Below are 14,028 nucleotides of genomic sequence, written 5' to 3' on the forward strand. Positions count from 1 at the left end.
GATATCATAGTATACAGTACTAGCACGTCTGCATTGAGCTAGTTAAGTACCCTTTTGAGTTAAGTAGCACTCAACTTATACGCACGCGTTGCGACGACTTTCCCCATAAAATGACCAAATACCGGCCAGTTTGATATTACAGGGTATTGATGCTTACGAGATTATTCTTGGATTTGGTATTCTGCTCCGTCAAGGCTTCGCAAAGCCGGGATATCTAAGTATAGTAGCAGAATTCAAATCGATTTCATGGTACAAGGGTGCGGTGTCGAAGATTTTCCAGCTAGTTAAGCGCAAGTTGTCTAAACTAAATTGACAAAACAGGTTGGCAATAAACATCAAGCGGACACACGCATGGGATATCACCAGGGAAGGTGACACTCGAGGGAAACCGTGTGATCCAGAGAGAAAAAAACAGGTATTGAAATATGTAGACATGAAATGAAGGGCGGGGCTGGCGCTGCGAGTGGAGTCTGGACGGGAGGCTAAAAGGGCTGTGGAGAGGCTTGAGAAAAGGAAAACACCATTAAAATTCGATAATGACAACGAGGACACAGAGTACCTAGTGAAACATCGTACATCGGGAAGCCGAAAGAAAACGGAAACTGTGGAGAACATTTTAAACAAAGAAGAGAAGAGAAGAAAGGAGGGAAAACCCCAAGTTGTTACAATAGATAAGAGACGGACTGATCCGGTCGCGGGGTAATCCCATTACATTAGATTGGAAAAGAAGGCCAGGCTCCTCGAATTAGAGTTAGTTTGTATTCTTAGTTGAAATTAAGGTGAAATGAAGTCCATTGGAAACTTACCCAAGAGCTACTGTAGCACCTAATCCTAGAAGAGCTCGTTTTTGGAATTTCTCTTCAGTAATAGTATCCATTACTCTGGCTCGCTTCGACTTCTTTGGCGAATTGATTTCTAATGATTCAATGCTGGGAATGTCTTGAGAAAAGGAGTCCTCAATCTTCCGCTTCTTGCTAGCGGTCGAGTCAGAGCTGACTTCTTTTATAGCCTCTGCCACCATTTCTTTAGCTTTGGCAATGTCATCAGCATTATCCGGGAGGAGGGAGAGTCCGTCGGAAGGAGGAGATAGGATCTCCACTTTAACATGAGTGGATTCCACAACTACATCCCCATTGGCTTCTACGGTAGCTTCAACCTCGACTTCAGCCTTGATATCATCGTCCTCTAGCTCCGGTTTCACGGCGACATCAGATACCTGGCCCGAGGGGTTAGTAGTGCCGACATCGGTGGCATCTTCTGCCTTAACAGTCTCCGTGCTCGTTTCTATTGTGGTAGTGGTTGTTGTTGTAGTCGTCGTCGTAGTCGTTCCCTCGTCGTTAGACGAAACTAGAGTGTTGGAGTCGTTCGATGGTGGTGCTGAAGCAGGTGGTTGTTTTGATGTGTCAGGGGCAATCGAAGGGTCTTTGTTGGCGATGACTGCTCTGGCGGAGCGTGGCTTTCTCATCGGTGCTATTTTTCTGGGCTGCGGTGAGACTGAACGTGCGACCGTCTTAGTTTTGGCGGAAGCAGGAATGAGAGATTCGGCACCGCTCTTAGTTGGTCTGTACGGGGGCGGGGGCGTGATCGCTTTATTGCGAGGGTCGGAGTTGACGGGGCGATCGTCAAGCAAGGCTTCTATCCAGATCCGACAGCGGTATTCAGCTGCGAGGGTGAGGGCTAGGAATGAGTAAGTGTATTAGTATGGAGGCCTAGGGAGTTCAGAATGTAGGTCGGCGAGAAATACCATCATCTGGCGAAATCCATGCATTGCCTGCGGTTTCGTCTGAAGAAATCTCGAATCGTGATTTTACAATGCGCCTCTCACTCTCCTCTTCCTGCTTTGTCGCATATGGGAAGGAGGCCTTGAACATCCCGGTCGAGCTAATATACCCGTCTTTGCTTCTTCTCATCAAAAAGTAGGCTTCGGGTTTAGTACCAGTGGCAGTACCGCCGAATATCTCAGGGTTAATATCCTGAGGTAGTGGTGCACGGAGATGGACATAAGAAAAGAGTACCTGCTGAGGTACGGAAGAGGAGCCGGCGACGGAAGATGGTTTCGTATTGGTGCTAAGCTTCGTCTGCCCTAGGCGCCTAAGCTCGATAAGTTCGTCCTCTGTGGCGGGGAAATGTCAGCGATGAGTGAGGATGATGATGGCTGGGTGGGGAGGTATATCACGCAGGGGTGTGATTCGCGCGCGCAGGGCTGACAGGGACTCACTGGAAGGATTGTTCTCGGTAAGGAGAGGGTTGAATCGCGAGGGTAGCCTCCGTTTGACGGTCATGTTTGATGGAAGAATAGTAGGTAAGCAAGGTATTAAAGTTGAAGTTGAAGTTGGAGCCGAAGCCGAAGTCGATGGCGATGGTGTTGATGGTGTTGGAGGTCGTTGGAGAGGAATGGAATGGAGACGGAGGACAGACTGGGTCAAGGGAGAAGTTGCGGTTCCCAAAAAGGAAAGACCGTGAATAAAGTACCAACAGGGTAAAGAACGCACCGCTCAGTTGCTGGCCTGACACGCCGGCAAATCAAACAACAACAACAAACACTTCTCGTTCCCTCGACCTGCTTCTTCCTCCACGTCTTCGTCCCACCACCACCATCCACCACCACCAACATCTTCGCCTTCGCCTTCACCGCCCTTACCATCGACGTCTAAAAAAACTACCATGGCTGGCCGCCGGTCTAACCGTGCTGGCCCCGCGTTCAGCGGCAATAACCTCATCCAATCCAATCCATTACCACCACTGACTGCGATCCCCAGCTTTTCTTACGGTTCCCCTCAATCAGCCCTACCGAAACCCATGAGCGCCAGGGATACAAAGGTCAATATGACTGACGCCCTTGATAAGGCGGATGCTGCCGCAAAAGCTCGTCTAGAAGCTGCTGCGAAAGAACGAAGACTTGCCGAACAAAGAGCTGCCGAAGCTGCTGCTGCTGCTGAATCTGCCAGGCAGGCTGCTAGACAAATTTCTGCTGAACCTCCAATGACGGCTCGAAAGCGTTCTCTGCGCAGCCAGAGTGTCGTATCTCAAGGTTCTTGTTCCTCATCTCGCACACGATTGTCATTTGTAACTTACTAACCTTGATAGACGACAACTTTTACGAAGGTGACGAGACCAGCCTCGAAATTCACCGTATCATCGAAAGCGCCAGGAACCCCGTCCCAGAAGCCTCTATGCTTAGAACTAGGAGTGCCAACGCTGGTACCAAGGAACCTCGATCAGCAATGAAAGGCTCTAGAGAGGAAGCCCTTCGCCCGTCCGCGAAGACTCGAGCTGCGGGTGCCAGGCGAACCGTACCTATGACACCTGTTCCTATCGACGGGGAGAGAGATGTTACTTTCGACGAAGAAAATCAGGCCCTCGGTATCGCACCACGCCTAGCATCGCCTTCTTTCGTCTCACCGTCTCCTACCCCACAACCCCTACATGAAGACGCCCCTCCAGCAGATAACAACATATTCGACAACCGACAAAACTCACCACCTGATACCGTTGGGTACGACGAAGGGATTTCCAACCTTCCAATGAGCCCTGCCAGTCCTAGCGACGGCCCTAAAAGAGCGAGAACTCCCCTACCTACCCCCGAGCAAGCACCCATTGGTTCCTGGTTTTCTTTCGGTCCCGCTAAAACGGGGTTCAAATCCACCATAAATGGTATCCAGAAGACAGTCGTTATCTTTGGAATATTCTTCAAAGATCTCTTCGGGCCGTTGCTCTACTATCTGCTTCTTGGTTTTTTTATATTTGGAATCACCGCATTGTCCTACAGCTTTATCCAGCGCTCATCCTACTCAACTTCGATCCCTCCTGGCTCCTCGGATGAATTGATCCACCGACTGATGGCACTTGAAAAGCAAGTCGTTAATTTCCAGAAAGGACAAGAGCTAGAGAAAAGGTCACAAAAGACCATAGAACAGCAGTTGGCGTCGATCAGAGGCGCTATGGCAACGTATTCATCCGTTTCCTCCCAACTAGATAAGCACACTCGGAACTACCAAACGGATCACCGTGCTTCCTCTGCGGCCATATCAAAGATGAGCGCCCAGATCGAACAATTCGACAAGTCTATCAAACGCAACGATGAAGCTGTGAAGGAGCAGAAGGGAAATTTGCAACTCGTATCCAGCCAGCTCACAAAAATGCAAGGCGAAGTCGAAGGCATCAACACAAACCTTCAGAGCCTCCAGAAGTCCCAAGACTTGAGCGAAAGGGCCCTCCAACGCATTGAGGAATCGTTGCCAAAACAACTAGCTGCTCGCGTCGACCCACAGACAGGGGGTATCATTGTAGCCCCAGAACTCCTGCGCTATTTACAAACCGTCCTAAGGAAAGACATACAAAATGAAATGGACAAATTTGTTCGGCCTTCCGGCGGATCACCCGCGACTGGGGGGTCGGAGGGTGCTATGTATAACTGGCAGGGTTTCCTCAAGACCAATGCTGCAAAACTACAGGGCTACATTGGGGAAATATCGGAAGAAAACTGGCGCAAATCAATCTCGGATGGGATTGTGGTTACGCGTGAAGATATGATGAAGGTGATTCGAGAACAGTTGGATTCGGCGCGAGAGGTAGCCGAAAAGAACAACAATGATTTAATGAGAAAGCTTGTGCTCGAGGCGGAAGGCGCCGCGAACAACGTGGCCTCCACAGCTGCTACAAGTATATCGTCAGCAGCTCTGGCTGCAGTTACGAATTATATGCGTAATTTTAAGGGAGGCAGCAGCACCTCAAGCAGATATGGTGACGCACTCATCCAGGCGGCGCTGCATCAATACTCCGACAAAATCCTTCAAAAACCAGACTACGCATTGCTCGCCCATGGCACTCTCATCGACCCAAGATTAACATCGTCTACATTCGACCCGTACGACACCCCAGGGCTATTGGGCAAGCTCACGGCCTTCTTGCGCCCAGGGCTGAACGAACCAGCGCATGTTCTCACCGAATCCACCAATATCGGGGACTGTTGGAGCTTCCCTCAATCTAGCGGTCAGGTATCTTTGCTGCTTGCAGAACCAATCTATCCGACCGATGTTACTATTGACCATGTCCCTCGAGGAATATCGGGAGACATTTCATCCGCACCGCAAGAGGTTGAGTTCTGGGTCAAAATCGAAGACGAATTTCTCCGCGGTCAGGCTGAGAAGGCCGCTGCAGTGGCGATTGGCGATGTATCTGATAATGCCTCTGCTCGTAACTACCTCTCCAGCGGATATGTCAGGGTTGCCTCCTTTGTTTACGACATCAATAGCCAATACCCTATCCAAACATTCGAGCTGCCAATTGACTTGCGGAAGCTAGGTGTTTCTGTCCGAAGTGTGTCATTCAGGATCCTCAGTAACTGGGGACGCAAAGAATATACAAGTATCTACCGACTCAGAGTCCACGGGGCGCCGCTGAACGACAAGTCCGGGGGGCAGGAAACTGCCGCGCAGATTCAGGGCCTGTGACTCAGTCCCCGCCAAACCTAATTGATTGTTCATTTTTTTATGTTATTGGCTAGGCGTTTTCGGGGAGTTATGGGTTTCTTTTTGTCGTGGGGTTGGCTGGTCAATGGAAGGTGCCATGGTAACTAGTGTATTGCTATATTTTGAAGAGGAAAAAAATCCCTTGTGTTCCTCTCCTCGCCCCTCATTCTCTTTCTACCATTCATCCATGTTCTGCTTCTCTGATGCCTGACGATAACGAAAATGCCCTTCTTCTTGGGATTAATCCAAGATATATTCATGTCACTGCACGAGTGTTGTAGCCTGTTCTTTTTAATCCTGTAATACATATTCTCAGCACTGCTGTCCTTACTCTATACCGTACCTATGCGTCAATTTCAACTCTTCTCAATATGTGCTTCTACAATAAAATTTTCGTCAAGCCGAACTCAAAAATAGTTGAAACTCCATGGTAGTCGAGAATTATACGGTGATAGATCGAATTTACACTGACATGACATGAGGCATCGAGGTGGCACGCGGAGATCAACCCAGGAACCATCATTGCAAGCCGATTTTTGCTCCCAAACGCCATCATTCCAAAGCTACATACATACAGCTGATTGAACAGAGTGCTAGAGAGAAAATAGACGAGTTGTAGGTACTAGGTAAGTAAGTACTTATCAGTAAAATCAGAGCAACCAACGCCAGTCCAAACCAGGGAAACCCGAAACACCCGCCGCAAATCTCGGACAGTGCAATTGCGCAAGGCCGCGAGAGATCGGGTCGGATGGTGCCATACATAACATCGCACAATCACTTAAGAAACATAACATTTATTCTGTATGTGTGGCGATTAGCTGGTTAATGTAAGCTATGGAGCCGACGTCCTCCCGTACATCGGCTGGAGCTAGCTTCCAGTCCTTTGGGGGTTTCTCCACCCCCTCCCCCAGCTCAGCCTTAAGCAATACCGCCAGCACTTCAATGGGCGGCCCAAGGCCGAGGCGTTCTGCTCTCTCCCAACGCTTGAAGCGAGAGACACCGACACAAGGTCCGTACTGAGAGGATAAATCAAAGTGTCGCAATATCTTCTCGTACTCAGTCAGCCCCTCTTGATGGACTACGGGGTCACGGTTAGCCATGGGGGTATTGTGTATAATATATATCGTAGAGTAAACATACCTGCCGGACAAATCCTAGAGTTTTCAATATCCTTATAGTAACTCTGGATTTGACGATGGGTAATTTCGTATGCCTTGTCCGAGAGTTTTTTATCAAGCCCTAAGTCGAGCCTGGGCTTCTCGATGAGTTCTTCTTGGAAAAGAGCCTCCTCTTCCTGTTCCTCATCGTCCAATTTTACGATAGTAGGACGCTGGGTGGAATCACCAGCCACAATTTCAATTTTCGGCTCCTCTTCCTCTTCCTCTTCCTCTTCCTCCTTTTCCTCATCGCCCTCTTCCTTCTTGCTTTGCTTTTCGGCTTCATGTTTTGTTTCGGCGGTTAGAGCTTTCTGTTCTTCTCCGGATTTAGATGGAGGGGCAGATGCCCGAACGACGATGTCATGGGTAATGGCCTTTTGATTCGGGACATTCTTCTTGGAGGTAAAGTTAAGTTTTGATTGAGTAGAGACAGGCATTGTGACTCGGTTTATGACTGCGGGGTATGGGGGTCTTGAGTCCTAAGCTGATATCAATTGATGGTTTTTGGATTCTGGACTGGATTCCGAGCAGGCGAGATGGGGTGGAGATTCATGGCGAGTCGCGTTGTTGTTGGCCTGGGAACGGACTCCGCGTTTCTTGTTTATGTGCCACAATCGCCACCAACAATCAAGCCACATTCAACTCCGACATTGAATTCCATATACATGGCGACGCTTCGTGATTAGGATTCACGGCGAGATATAGATACCTAAGTATTCAAGTATTTAAGCTACTAAGTAAGTAAGTAATTAGTTAGTACTTACTTCTTATGTAGTTAAAGCTACATGTACATGTAAATATAAGTATAGAGCTTAAGTACATAAGAAGAACTTTTCGACAGCGGTTAAATCCTTTTTTGCTTCACATCCCCTTTCTTCTCGGAGGTCCCAGTCCACACGCCCACTAACTGTAATACCATGCACCCAACTGCCATAGCTGAACTCGCTCTCGAACCTAGGTAGACCCTCATAGTCAGCGACACCTCTACCCACCTATTCAAATATCCGTTACTTACTAGGATAGACATTCCAGGCATACTCCTGCATTGCCCAAACCAAAACTACAAATGGTACCCCCCAGCCGCTTTTCCACAGCAAAAAAGGCGTTGTCAATGCCATCCACGAGTAAAACTGGTAGTGGAGTGATCTCGCGCACACCATTCCAATCATATTACAGGCGAATAAAGTTGTAAGCATGTATTCCCCATCAATTTGTGCGCCCGTTCTCTCTGCTTCCTGGCGATCGGCCCCGCTTACCAAATTCCTGATGAACTGGATCAGGCCACCCCGTACGGGTTGCAACCATCTTGTACTTAGAAAAAGTAAGAGTAAGGCGATGTGAACCACTAAGAGCCCGATCTTGAACCAGGAGGATGTAAAGATTTCCTCCCCGACAAACCGCCAGTTAACAGTCCACTTCCACAAAAATGCTCGACTGAACTCGAATGCTCGACCAAGGTATCCAGACAAACTTCCATTCTCCGAGGCAATAAAAGGGACCGCGAGTAGCACTTGTATCTGCAGCATTAGCGTAGCAAGTCGGAGGGCTTTCCCAGTGCTTCCCGTACTAAGGACGAAGATAAGGCCAAGGGCCGGCAAATAGAGGAGAGACGACATCTTGACCCCTACAGAGAGTGAATAGAAAACAGCAGATAACGTGTATTGTCGGCTTTGTACGAGAAAAATGGATGCGAAAATCAGCAGAGTGCTAAAACAGTCGTTGAAGAACCTGAGGAGATAGATGCTGTGGAGTCGTTTAGAGAGCACCAGCAGACACATTATCCAAGGAGGTGCTGAAGCCTTTCGATAACAAGCCATGGCGAGCCAGAGTGTCACCATGTAGGCTCCCCAGAAGGCTGCCTGCAGTCGTCCCCGTAGAGCCCCTCCATCTGTGAGGCTATAAAGCCAATTGTAGATGTAGACATGTCCGGCAGGGTAGACTAAAGGGCCGGTGCCCCCCTTAATGTTTCTATAATCTCGCTCGCCAGCTCGATACTGGCTGACCTGCTCCATGTAAGCCTCCCAGTCGATTTCGGTATCTACATCGGTTTGTCAGCAGAGGAACAAATGGAAATAAATGTGAGAAATATCTTCGGAACAGTTTAACATTCATACATGGCACCTTTCGGAGAATCGCGTAGCTTAGAATACCGTCGAAACAGAGCAAGGCAAGGGCGACATGACTTCCGTATTTAGGGTTTCGAGCAATACCAACTCCCTGTGCATATGCCCATTTTATGAGATCCATGTTTCTGAGAAAGGCCCAGGAGGAATCCAGGCCCACCCAATAGCGTTCGGTGCGCCGCAAGCGATCGATAGTTAGCTCAACGGGCAGTTCAGTGGCCAGTAGTAATGAGGAAGTTGGCGTACACAAGTACATATATAAGAAGTAGGTACGCGAGGCCAGTTTTGAGTTAGATTAGGAGAGCAATACCAAATAAAATGCAACTCCAACAAAAGCCGACTGAAGCTCACCTCACCCAGAACATGAACAGCCCACCTCCCATATCACTATCATCGCCTCTACAACCACCTGCATCCAGACCCTCTTTGCTTCCATCCAAAAATCGCGTTTCAATATATTATATAGATATCTAATCCCCTCCAGGACTTCCGTTTAAACTTCCCAGATTCGTGAATTCCTTTCAACCAATCGAAATCCCAGCCAACCGGACTAGTTTGCGAACGTCGCTCAATCAAGTACTCTAGTCTATCCATCCAGGCCAGGCCAGGCATCTGGATTGTACCACCGCATCAAGAATGACCCGCTCCAGCGCCGGGCGCGATAAGTTCGCCCAGAAATCCCTAGGAGGATTGCATCGCAATATCAAACAGGTAGGAATTCCTTCCATTCAACCGCTGCTGAATCGTATTGACAGAACTAACATTTGCTTCTCAATAGGCTAAGTGCCTCATGGTTGGGGCAGGGGGTATAGGTTGCGAATTGCTCAAGAATTTGGTGCTTACTGGCTTCGGTGAGATCCATATCGTAGATCTCGATACCATCGACTTGAGTAATCTGAACCGACAGTTCCTATTTGGAAGGCAACACATCAAAAAGCCCAAGGCTCTTGTAAGTCCCCATGTGCGTAAAAAAAAACCTTTGTATCTGTAGTTTTATCATTGACGATTTCGGTCCCCTAGGTTGCAAAAGAGACAGCATCAAGATTCAACCCTAATGTCAAACTCACTGCCCATCATGCCAATATCAAGGACCCCAACTTTAATGTTGAGTGGTTTAAATCCTTCACAATAGTTTTCAATGCGCTGGATAATTTAGATGCTCGAAGGCATGTCAATAAGATGTGCTTAGCGGCAGATGTCCCCTTAATCGAGAGCGGAACCACCGGTTTCAACGGCCAAGTTCAAGTCATCTCAAGGGTATTAACAAACCCCGTGTGTGTTGCCCCTTCCGTCGCGGCCCCACTAATCCATTATCACAAAGGCCGTGACAGAATGCTATGATTGTACGACAAAGCCAGTCCCAAAGTCATTCCCCGTGTGCACAATCCGCTCCACGCCAAGCCAACCAATACATTGTATTGTATGGGCAAAGAGCTATTTATTCAAGTAAGGAATGCTCCTCAGTGCCCGAAAAAAGCGACAGCATTAATAGAGAATAGCGAGTTGTTCGGCGCATCTGAAGATGAAGCCCCGGAGTTTGACCATAGCGAAGATACCGAGAACGGTAATATCTTGGTGAAATCTGCTGAGTTACTATCCCATCACTAACATACTTATAGCTCAAGAAATCCAGAATCTCAGGCAGGAAGCGCAGGAACTCAAAAGAATCAGAGAAACACTAGGACAGCCAGAATTCGCCCGGAATGTCTTCGAAAAGGTCTTCGATAAAGATATCACCCGGCTCTCGGAGATGAAGGATATGTGGAAGACCCGGAAGCCTCCTACTCCACTTTCATTCGAGTCATTGTCCTCTGGCCCACGGGGTAGTTTAAGCTCTAGCCCTAGCGACCAAAAAGTTTGGACCTCGGAAGAAAATTTTGGGGTATTTTGCGATAGCTTAGATCGTCTAAGTCGACGCACCCTAGAGCTGAGAAGTGCTGGTGAAGATACTCTGTTATCATTCGACAAAGATGATGAAGACACTCTGGACTTTGTCGCTGCTAGTGCGAATTTACGCTCTCAGATTTTTGGCATTGATTGCCAATCCAAATTTGATATCAAACGTAAGTCCGCCAAAATTTCCCGCGGATTCGGATTTTGAGCTAATGATAGCTTACAGAAATGGCGGGCAACATCATTCCGGCTATTGCGACGACGAATGCAATTACGGCGGGACTTTGCGTGATGCAGGCTTTCAAAGTTCTCAAGCAACAGATCAACGATGCTAGGATGGTTTTCTTGTCCATGTCGGGAGACAGGGGCCTCACAACAGAACCATTACGCACCCCCAATCCTTTATGCCAGGTTTGCGGTGTGGCGCGCCTGGATTTTGAGTGCGACACTAGCAAGATTCGGCTGGGAGACCTTATCAACGTTGTACTCCAGGATGTTCTTGGATACAGCCCATCAATAAGTATACTTCACGACAAACTCATATACGATGAGGAATACGATGACAATCTTAACGCTTCTTTTGAAACCCTCGGAATCACGGATGGGTCTTTTTTGACTATTCTAGACGAGTCGGACGATGACCAGTCGCGCAGGGTAAATTTGATTGTCCAGATCAAAAATCGGTATGCTTATGCTTGCTCCAGGCTTCTAGATTCTCACGTGCTAACACAAAAATAGACCACAAAGCGATCCCGGGCAGTCATTTATAAAACCTGCTCGATTTGATATTCCGGTGAAGCAGGCCCAGCCTCCTTCATTAGACTCACTGGTTCTGAGCGGCAAAGATACTAGCGGAAGCAATGGCTCCCATGTTAACAGTGAGCTTGAACAATCTCGAAAGCGCAAGGCAGATGACTCTCTCGACTCAAACCAAGAGCCCAGTAAAAAGGTTAAGGCGGGAGAGGAAATTATCGTCATCGATGATGGCTACATTGAAATAGACTAGCCTACTACGTGTGTTGGGGGGTTCGAACCCGAATACATAATTATATAAACGAAATGGAAGAACAACGACAAGGGCTGATATCATGCCTACTAGCTTTATTATAGTGTTTAATAGAATATTAGAAGTTAATTTTATCGACTTGCATATCCACCATCAATTATGAGGTCCGTCCCAGTGACATATTCACTGGTCGCAAGGTAGTAAGCTGCATCTGCAACTTCAGCAGCTGTTCCGAACCTCCCCAAAGGTGTTCGCAGAAATGCGCCAACTCTTGTGGACGAAGGAATAGCTAGTTCAGATAATAGAGAACAAATCCAGTTAGTCTTGTAATTAACAGGTTGTTATCACTAGAAGTGACAAGGCTTACCAGCAGTCATCTCAGTTTCAATGTACCCCGGAAGTATGTTATTGATGCGGACGTTGAAATGCGAGGCTTCCTGTGCCATGGATTTGACGAAGCCTGAGCATCACCTCATCAGCAATTCGGGAATATCATTTCTCAGAAGGCCAGTGTATAAGTACCATGGAGCCCAGCTTTGCTAGCTGCATAGACAGAAGATCCTACTCCGCCTGTGGAAGCAAGAATCGACGAGATGTTGATTATACAACCTAAAGGAAGTCATGATCAGATTTGTCAAAATAGAGAGGCCGAAAGAGGGATTGACACACCTCTTCGCGCCCGTGCCATTTCTTTCAAGTAGAACCTCGTGCCATATATTGTACCCAGGAGATTCACTCGGACTACATCGTCGATTTCCTCGATAGGCGTCCGAAGCAACAGTGAAGTCTGAGACTGGCCTATATGCATTATCATCATCACCATTAATCATCATCCTACCACTGCCCGTGGAGCCTGGATCACAGACCAGCAGAGTTAACCAGAATATCGATTCTTGGCTGCATTCAAATATTCAATTTAGCGATTGTGAGACTACAAATTAGGTATTCCTGGACCCTACACACATTTACCTTGACAGCTTGCTCCCACAGCTCCTTGTCACCGACATCACCTACTAGGAACCGGTGGTCTTGCTGTTCGCATTTGGCCAGACTTGAGATGGCATCCTGTAGTGGCTTCTCGTGCCGTGCAACCAGAGTACATGTTGCCCCTGCCCGGGCGAATCGGGTGGCGATAGCAAGCCCGATTCCTTTAGAGCCGCCGGTGATCAGGCAGGAGCGGCCGATGAGGTCAAGCATGTAGAACCCGAAGATATCTTTTGGAGCCTTCTTGGCCGAGGGCTGTGGTTGCAAAACAAAAGGCTTGGCTCGGAGGAATGCGCGTCATCCAGTTTGGTGTTACATACTGCATGTTGTCGCGAACGATCAACCAAACCCCAAACTCATCACCCTCCACCACCGCCTCTTCCGCCATTTTCGATTTGTTTCCTACCAGCACACACGGACCTTCTGCGCAGGCGGTATAACTCTTGCACGATGGCACTTGGCTACGGCTATAGCTATCCAGCATTAGCTGCTATTGTCATTGGATCATGTAAGTGGGACCGGAGTTTTCGACGAGTAAGAAATGAAGGGATCTAGATCTAACTGAAGTCTTGAGATAGATATCTTATTCACTGGAGATGGAGAGTACTTTAATGTTGGTATTCGAACGACTGTTATCCCAGAAGGCACTCACTAAACGATATAATCACGAATTAAGGTTGGGAAGTTTCTCGAAGAAACATCACCTTACAGTTGGGCATCGGCGGGTATTGGTCTTTGCATCGGATTGAGCGTTATCGGAGCAGCATGGTTCGTTGGAACACCGACCTATCTCGTCTCGCGCTGGCGGAGCACTCATAAAACCCGGGTTGCAATAGGGGAATATTCATTACTGGCTCAAGTATCCTAGGAGGTGGTGTAAGAGCACCGAGAATTCGAACAAAAAATCTCATCTCCATCATCTTTTGTGAGGTCGTAGCTATATACGGCGTCATTATGAGTACAGAGCCCTGGACCCTGAAGAAATCATAACTTTAGCTAACCCGAAATCGTCAACCAGGCATCGTCTTTAGTGCGAAAATCACATACATACCGACAGAAGGCCTCTATACGCCTGAGAATTTCTATACTGGTTATGCATTGTTTTGGGGCGGTGTTACCGTTGGGTTTTGCAACTTGATATGTGGTGTCGCTGTCGGAATTACCGGAAGCACTGCAGCACTAGCTGATGCCGCCGACCCAACATTGTACGTTTACACATTCATCAATGCTTTGTGCTGGGAAATGAGCTAACTTCCGTGGCAGATTCGTTAAGATCCTGGTCGTAGAGATATTCGGCGGTGTATTAGGACTTTTCGGGTTAATCGTTGGATTGCTCGTATCTGGAAAGGCGACGGAGTTCCAGAAATAGGAATGGCAAGGGTCAGGCCGGACGA

At 48.0% G+C, this 14,028-nt stretch overlaps 7 protein-coding genes across 7 annotated transcripts; 3 read left to right on the plus strand and 4 right to left on the minus strand.

The window, feature by feature from the left end:
• Positions 1-708: 708 nt before the first annotated feature.
• DFL_006191 (uncharacterized protein) lies at positions 709-2,282 on the minus strand (the record flags this gene model as incomplete). The annotated part of the gene is made up of 4 exons (XM_067635571.1): positions 709-739; positions 807-1,677; positions 1,745-2,113; positions 2,219-2,282. 4 exons carry the CDS (start codon positions 2,280-2,282, stop codon positions 709-711), a joined length of 1,335 nt encoding a protein of 444 aa, XP_067489986.1.
• A 382-nt stretch (positions 2,283-2,664) lies between these two features.
• Positions 2,665-5,453, plus strand: DFL_006192 (uncharacterized protein; the record flags this gene model as incomplete). Its single annotated transcript, XM_067635572.1, has 2 exons — positions 2,665-3,031; positions 3,088-5,453. 2 exons carry the CDS (start codon positions 2,665-2,667, stop codon positions 5,451-5,453), a joined length of 2,733 nt encoding a protein of 910 aa, XP_067489987.1.
• An 812-nt stretch (positions 5,454-6,265) lies between these two features.
• DFL_006193 (uncharacterized protein) lies at positions 6,266-7,065 on the minus strand (the record flags this gene model as incomplete). Its single annotated transcript, XM_067635573.1, has 2 exons — positions 6,266-6,549; positions 6,612-7,065. The coding sequence occupies 2 exons, from the start codon at positions 7,063-7,065 to the stop codon at positions 6,266-6,268; spliced, it is 738 nt and encodes a 245-aa protein (XP_067489988.1).
• Positions 7,066-7,472: 407 nt separating this feature from the next.
• Positions 7,473-8,875, minus strand: DFL_006194 (uncharacterized protein; the record flags this gene model as incomplete). The annotated part of the gene is made up of 3 exons (XM_067635574.1): positions 7,473-7,582; positions 7,644-8,666; positions 8,743-8,875. 3 exons carry the CDS (start codon positions 8,873-8,875, stop codon positions 7,473-7,475), a joined length of 1,266 nt encoding a protein of 421 aa, XP_067489989.1.
• Positions 8,876-9,387: 512 nt separating this feature from the next.
• Positions 9,388-11,650, plus strand: DFL_006195 (uncharacterized protein; the record flags this gene model as incomplete). The annotated part of the gene is made up of 8 exons (XM_067635575.1): positions 9,388-9,462; positions 9,530-9,700; positions 9,772-10,008; positions 10,073-10,197; positions 10,251-10,315; positions 10,371-10,814; positions 10,871-11,327; positions 11,383-11,650. The coding sequence occupies 8 exons, from the start codon at positions 9,388-9,390 to the stop codon at positions 11,648-11,650; spliced, it is 1,842 nt and encodes a 613-aa protein (XP_067489990.1).
• A 131-nt stretch (positions 11,651-11,781) lies between these two features.
• DFL_006196 (uncharacterized protein) lies at positions 11,782-13,022 on the minus strand (the record flags this gene model as incomplete). The annotated part of the gene is made up of 7 exons (XM_067635576.1): positions 11,782-11,939; positions 12,018-12,110; positions 12,173-12,259; positions 12,320-12,448; positions 12,517-12,547; positions 12,614-12,889; positions 12,951-13,022. The coding sequence occupies 7 exons, from the start codon at positions 13,020-13,022 to the stop codon at positions 11,782-11,784; spliced, it is 846 nt and encodes a 281-aa protein (XP_067489991.1).
• A 62-nt stretch (positions 13,023-13,084) lies between these two features.
• DFL_006197 (uncharacterized protein) lies at positions 13,085-14,003 on the plus strand (the record flags this gene model as incomplete). The annotated part of the gene is made up of 6 exons (XM_067635577.1): positions 13,085-13,142; positions 13,213-13,247; positions 13,311-13,402; positions 13,471-13,592; positions 13,653-13,839; positions 13,898-14,003. The coding sequence occupies 6 exons, from the start codon at positions 13,085-13,087 to the stop codon at positions 14,001-14,003; spliced, it is 600 nt and encodes a 199-aa protein (XP_067489992.1).
• Between the last annotated feature and the right edge of the window lie 25 nt (positions 14,004-14,028).

The sequence above is a fragment of the Arthrobotrys flagrans genome, assembly GCF_004000055.1.
Source record: "Arthrobotrys flagrans strain CBS H-5679 chromosome Unknown unitig_9, whole genome shotgun sequence".
In the NCBI taxonomy this organism is placed as follows: Eukaryota; Fungi; Ascomycota; class Orbiliomycetes; order Orbiliales; family Orbiliaceae; genus Arthrobotrys; species Arthrobotrys flagrans.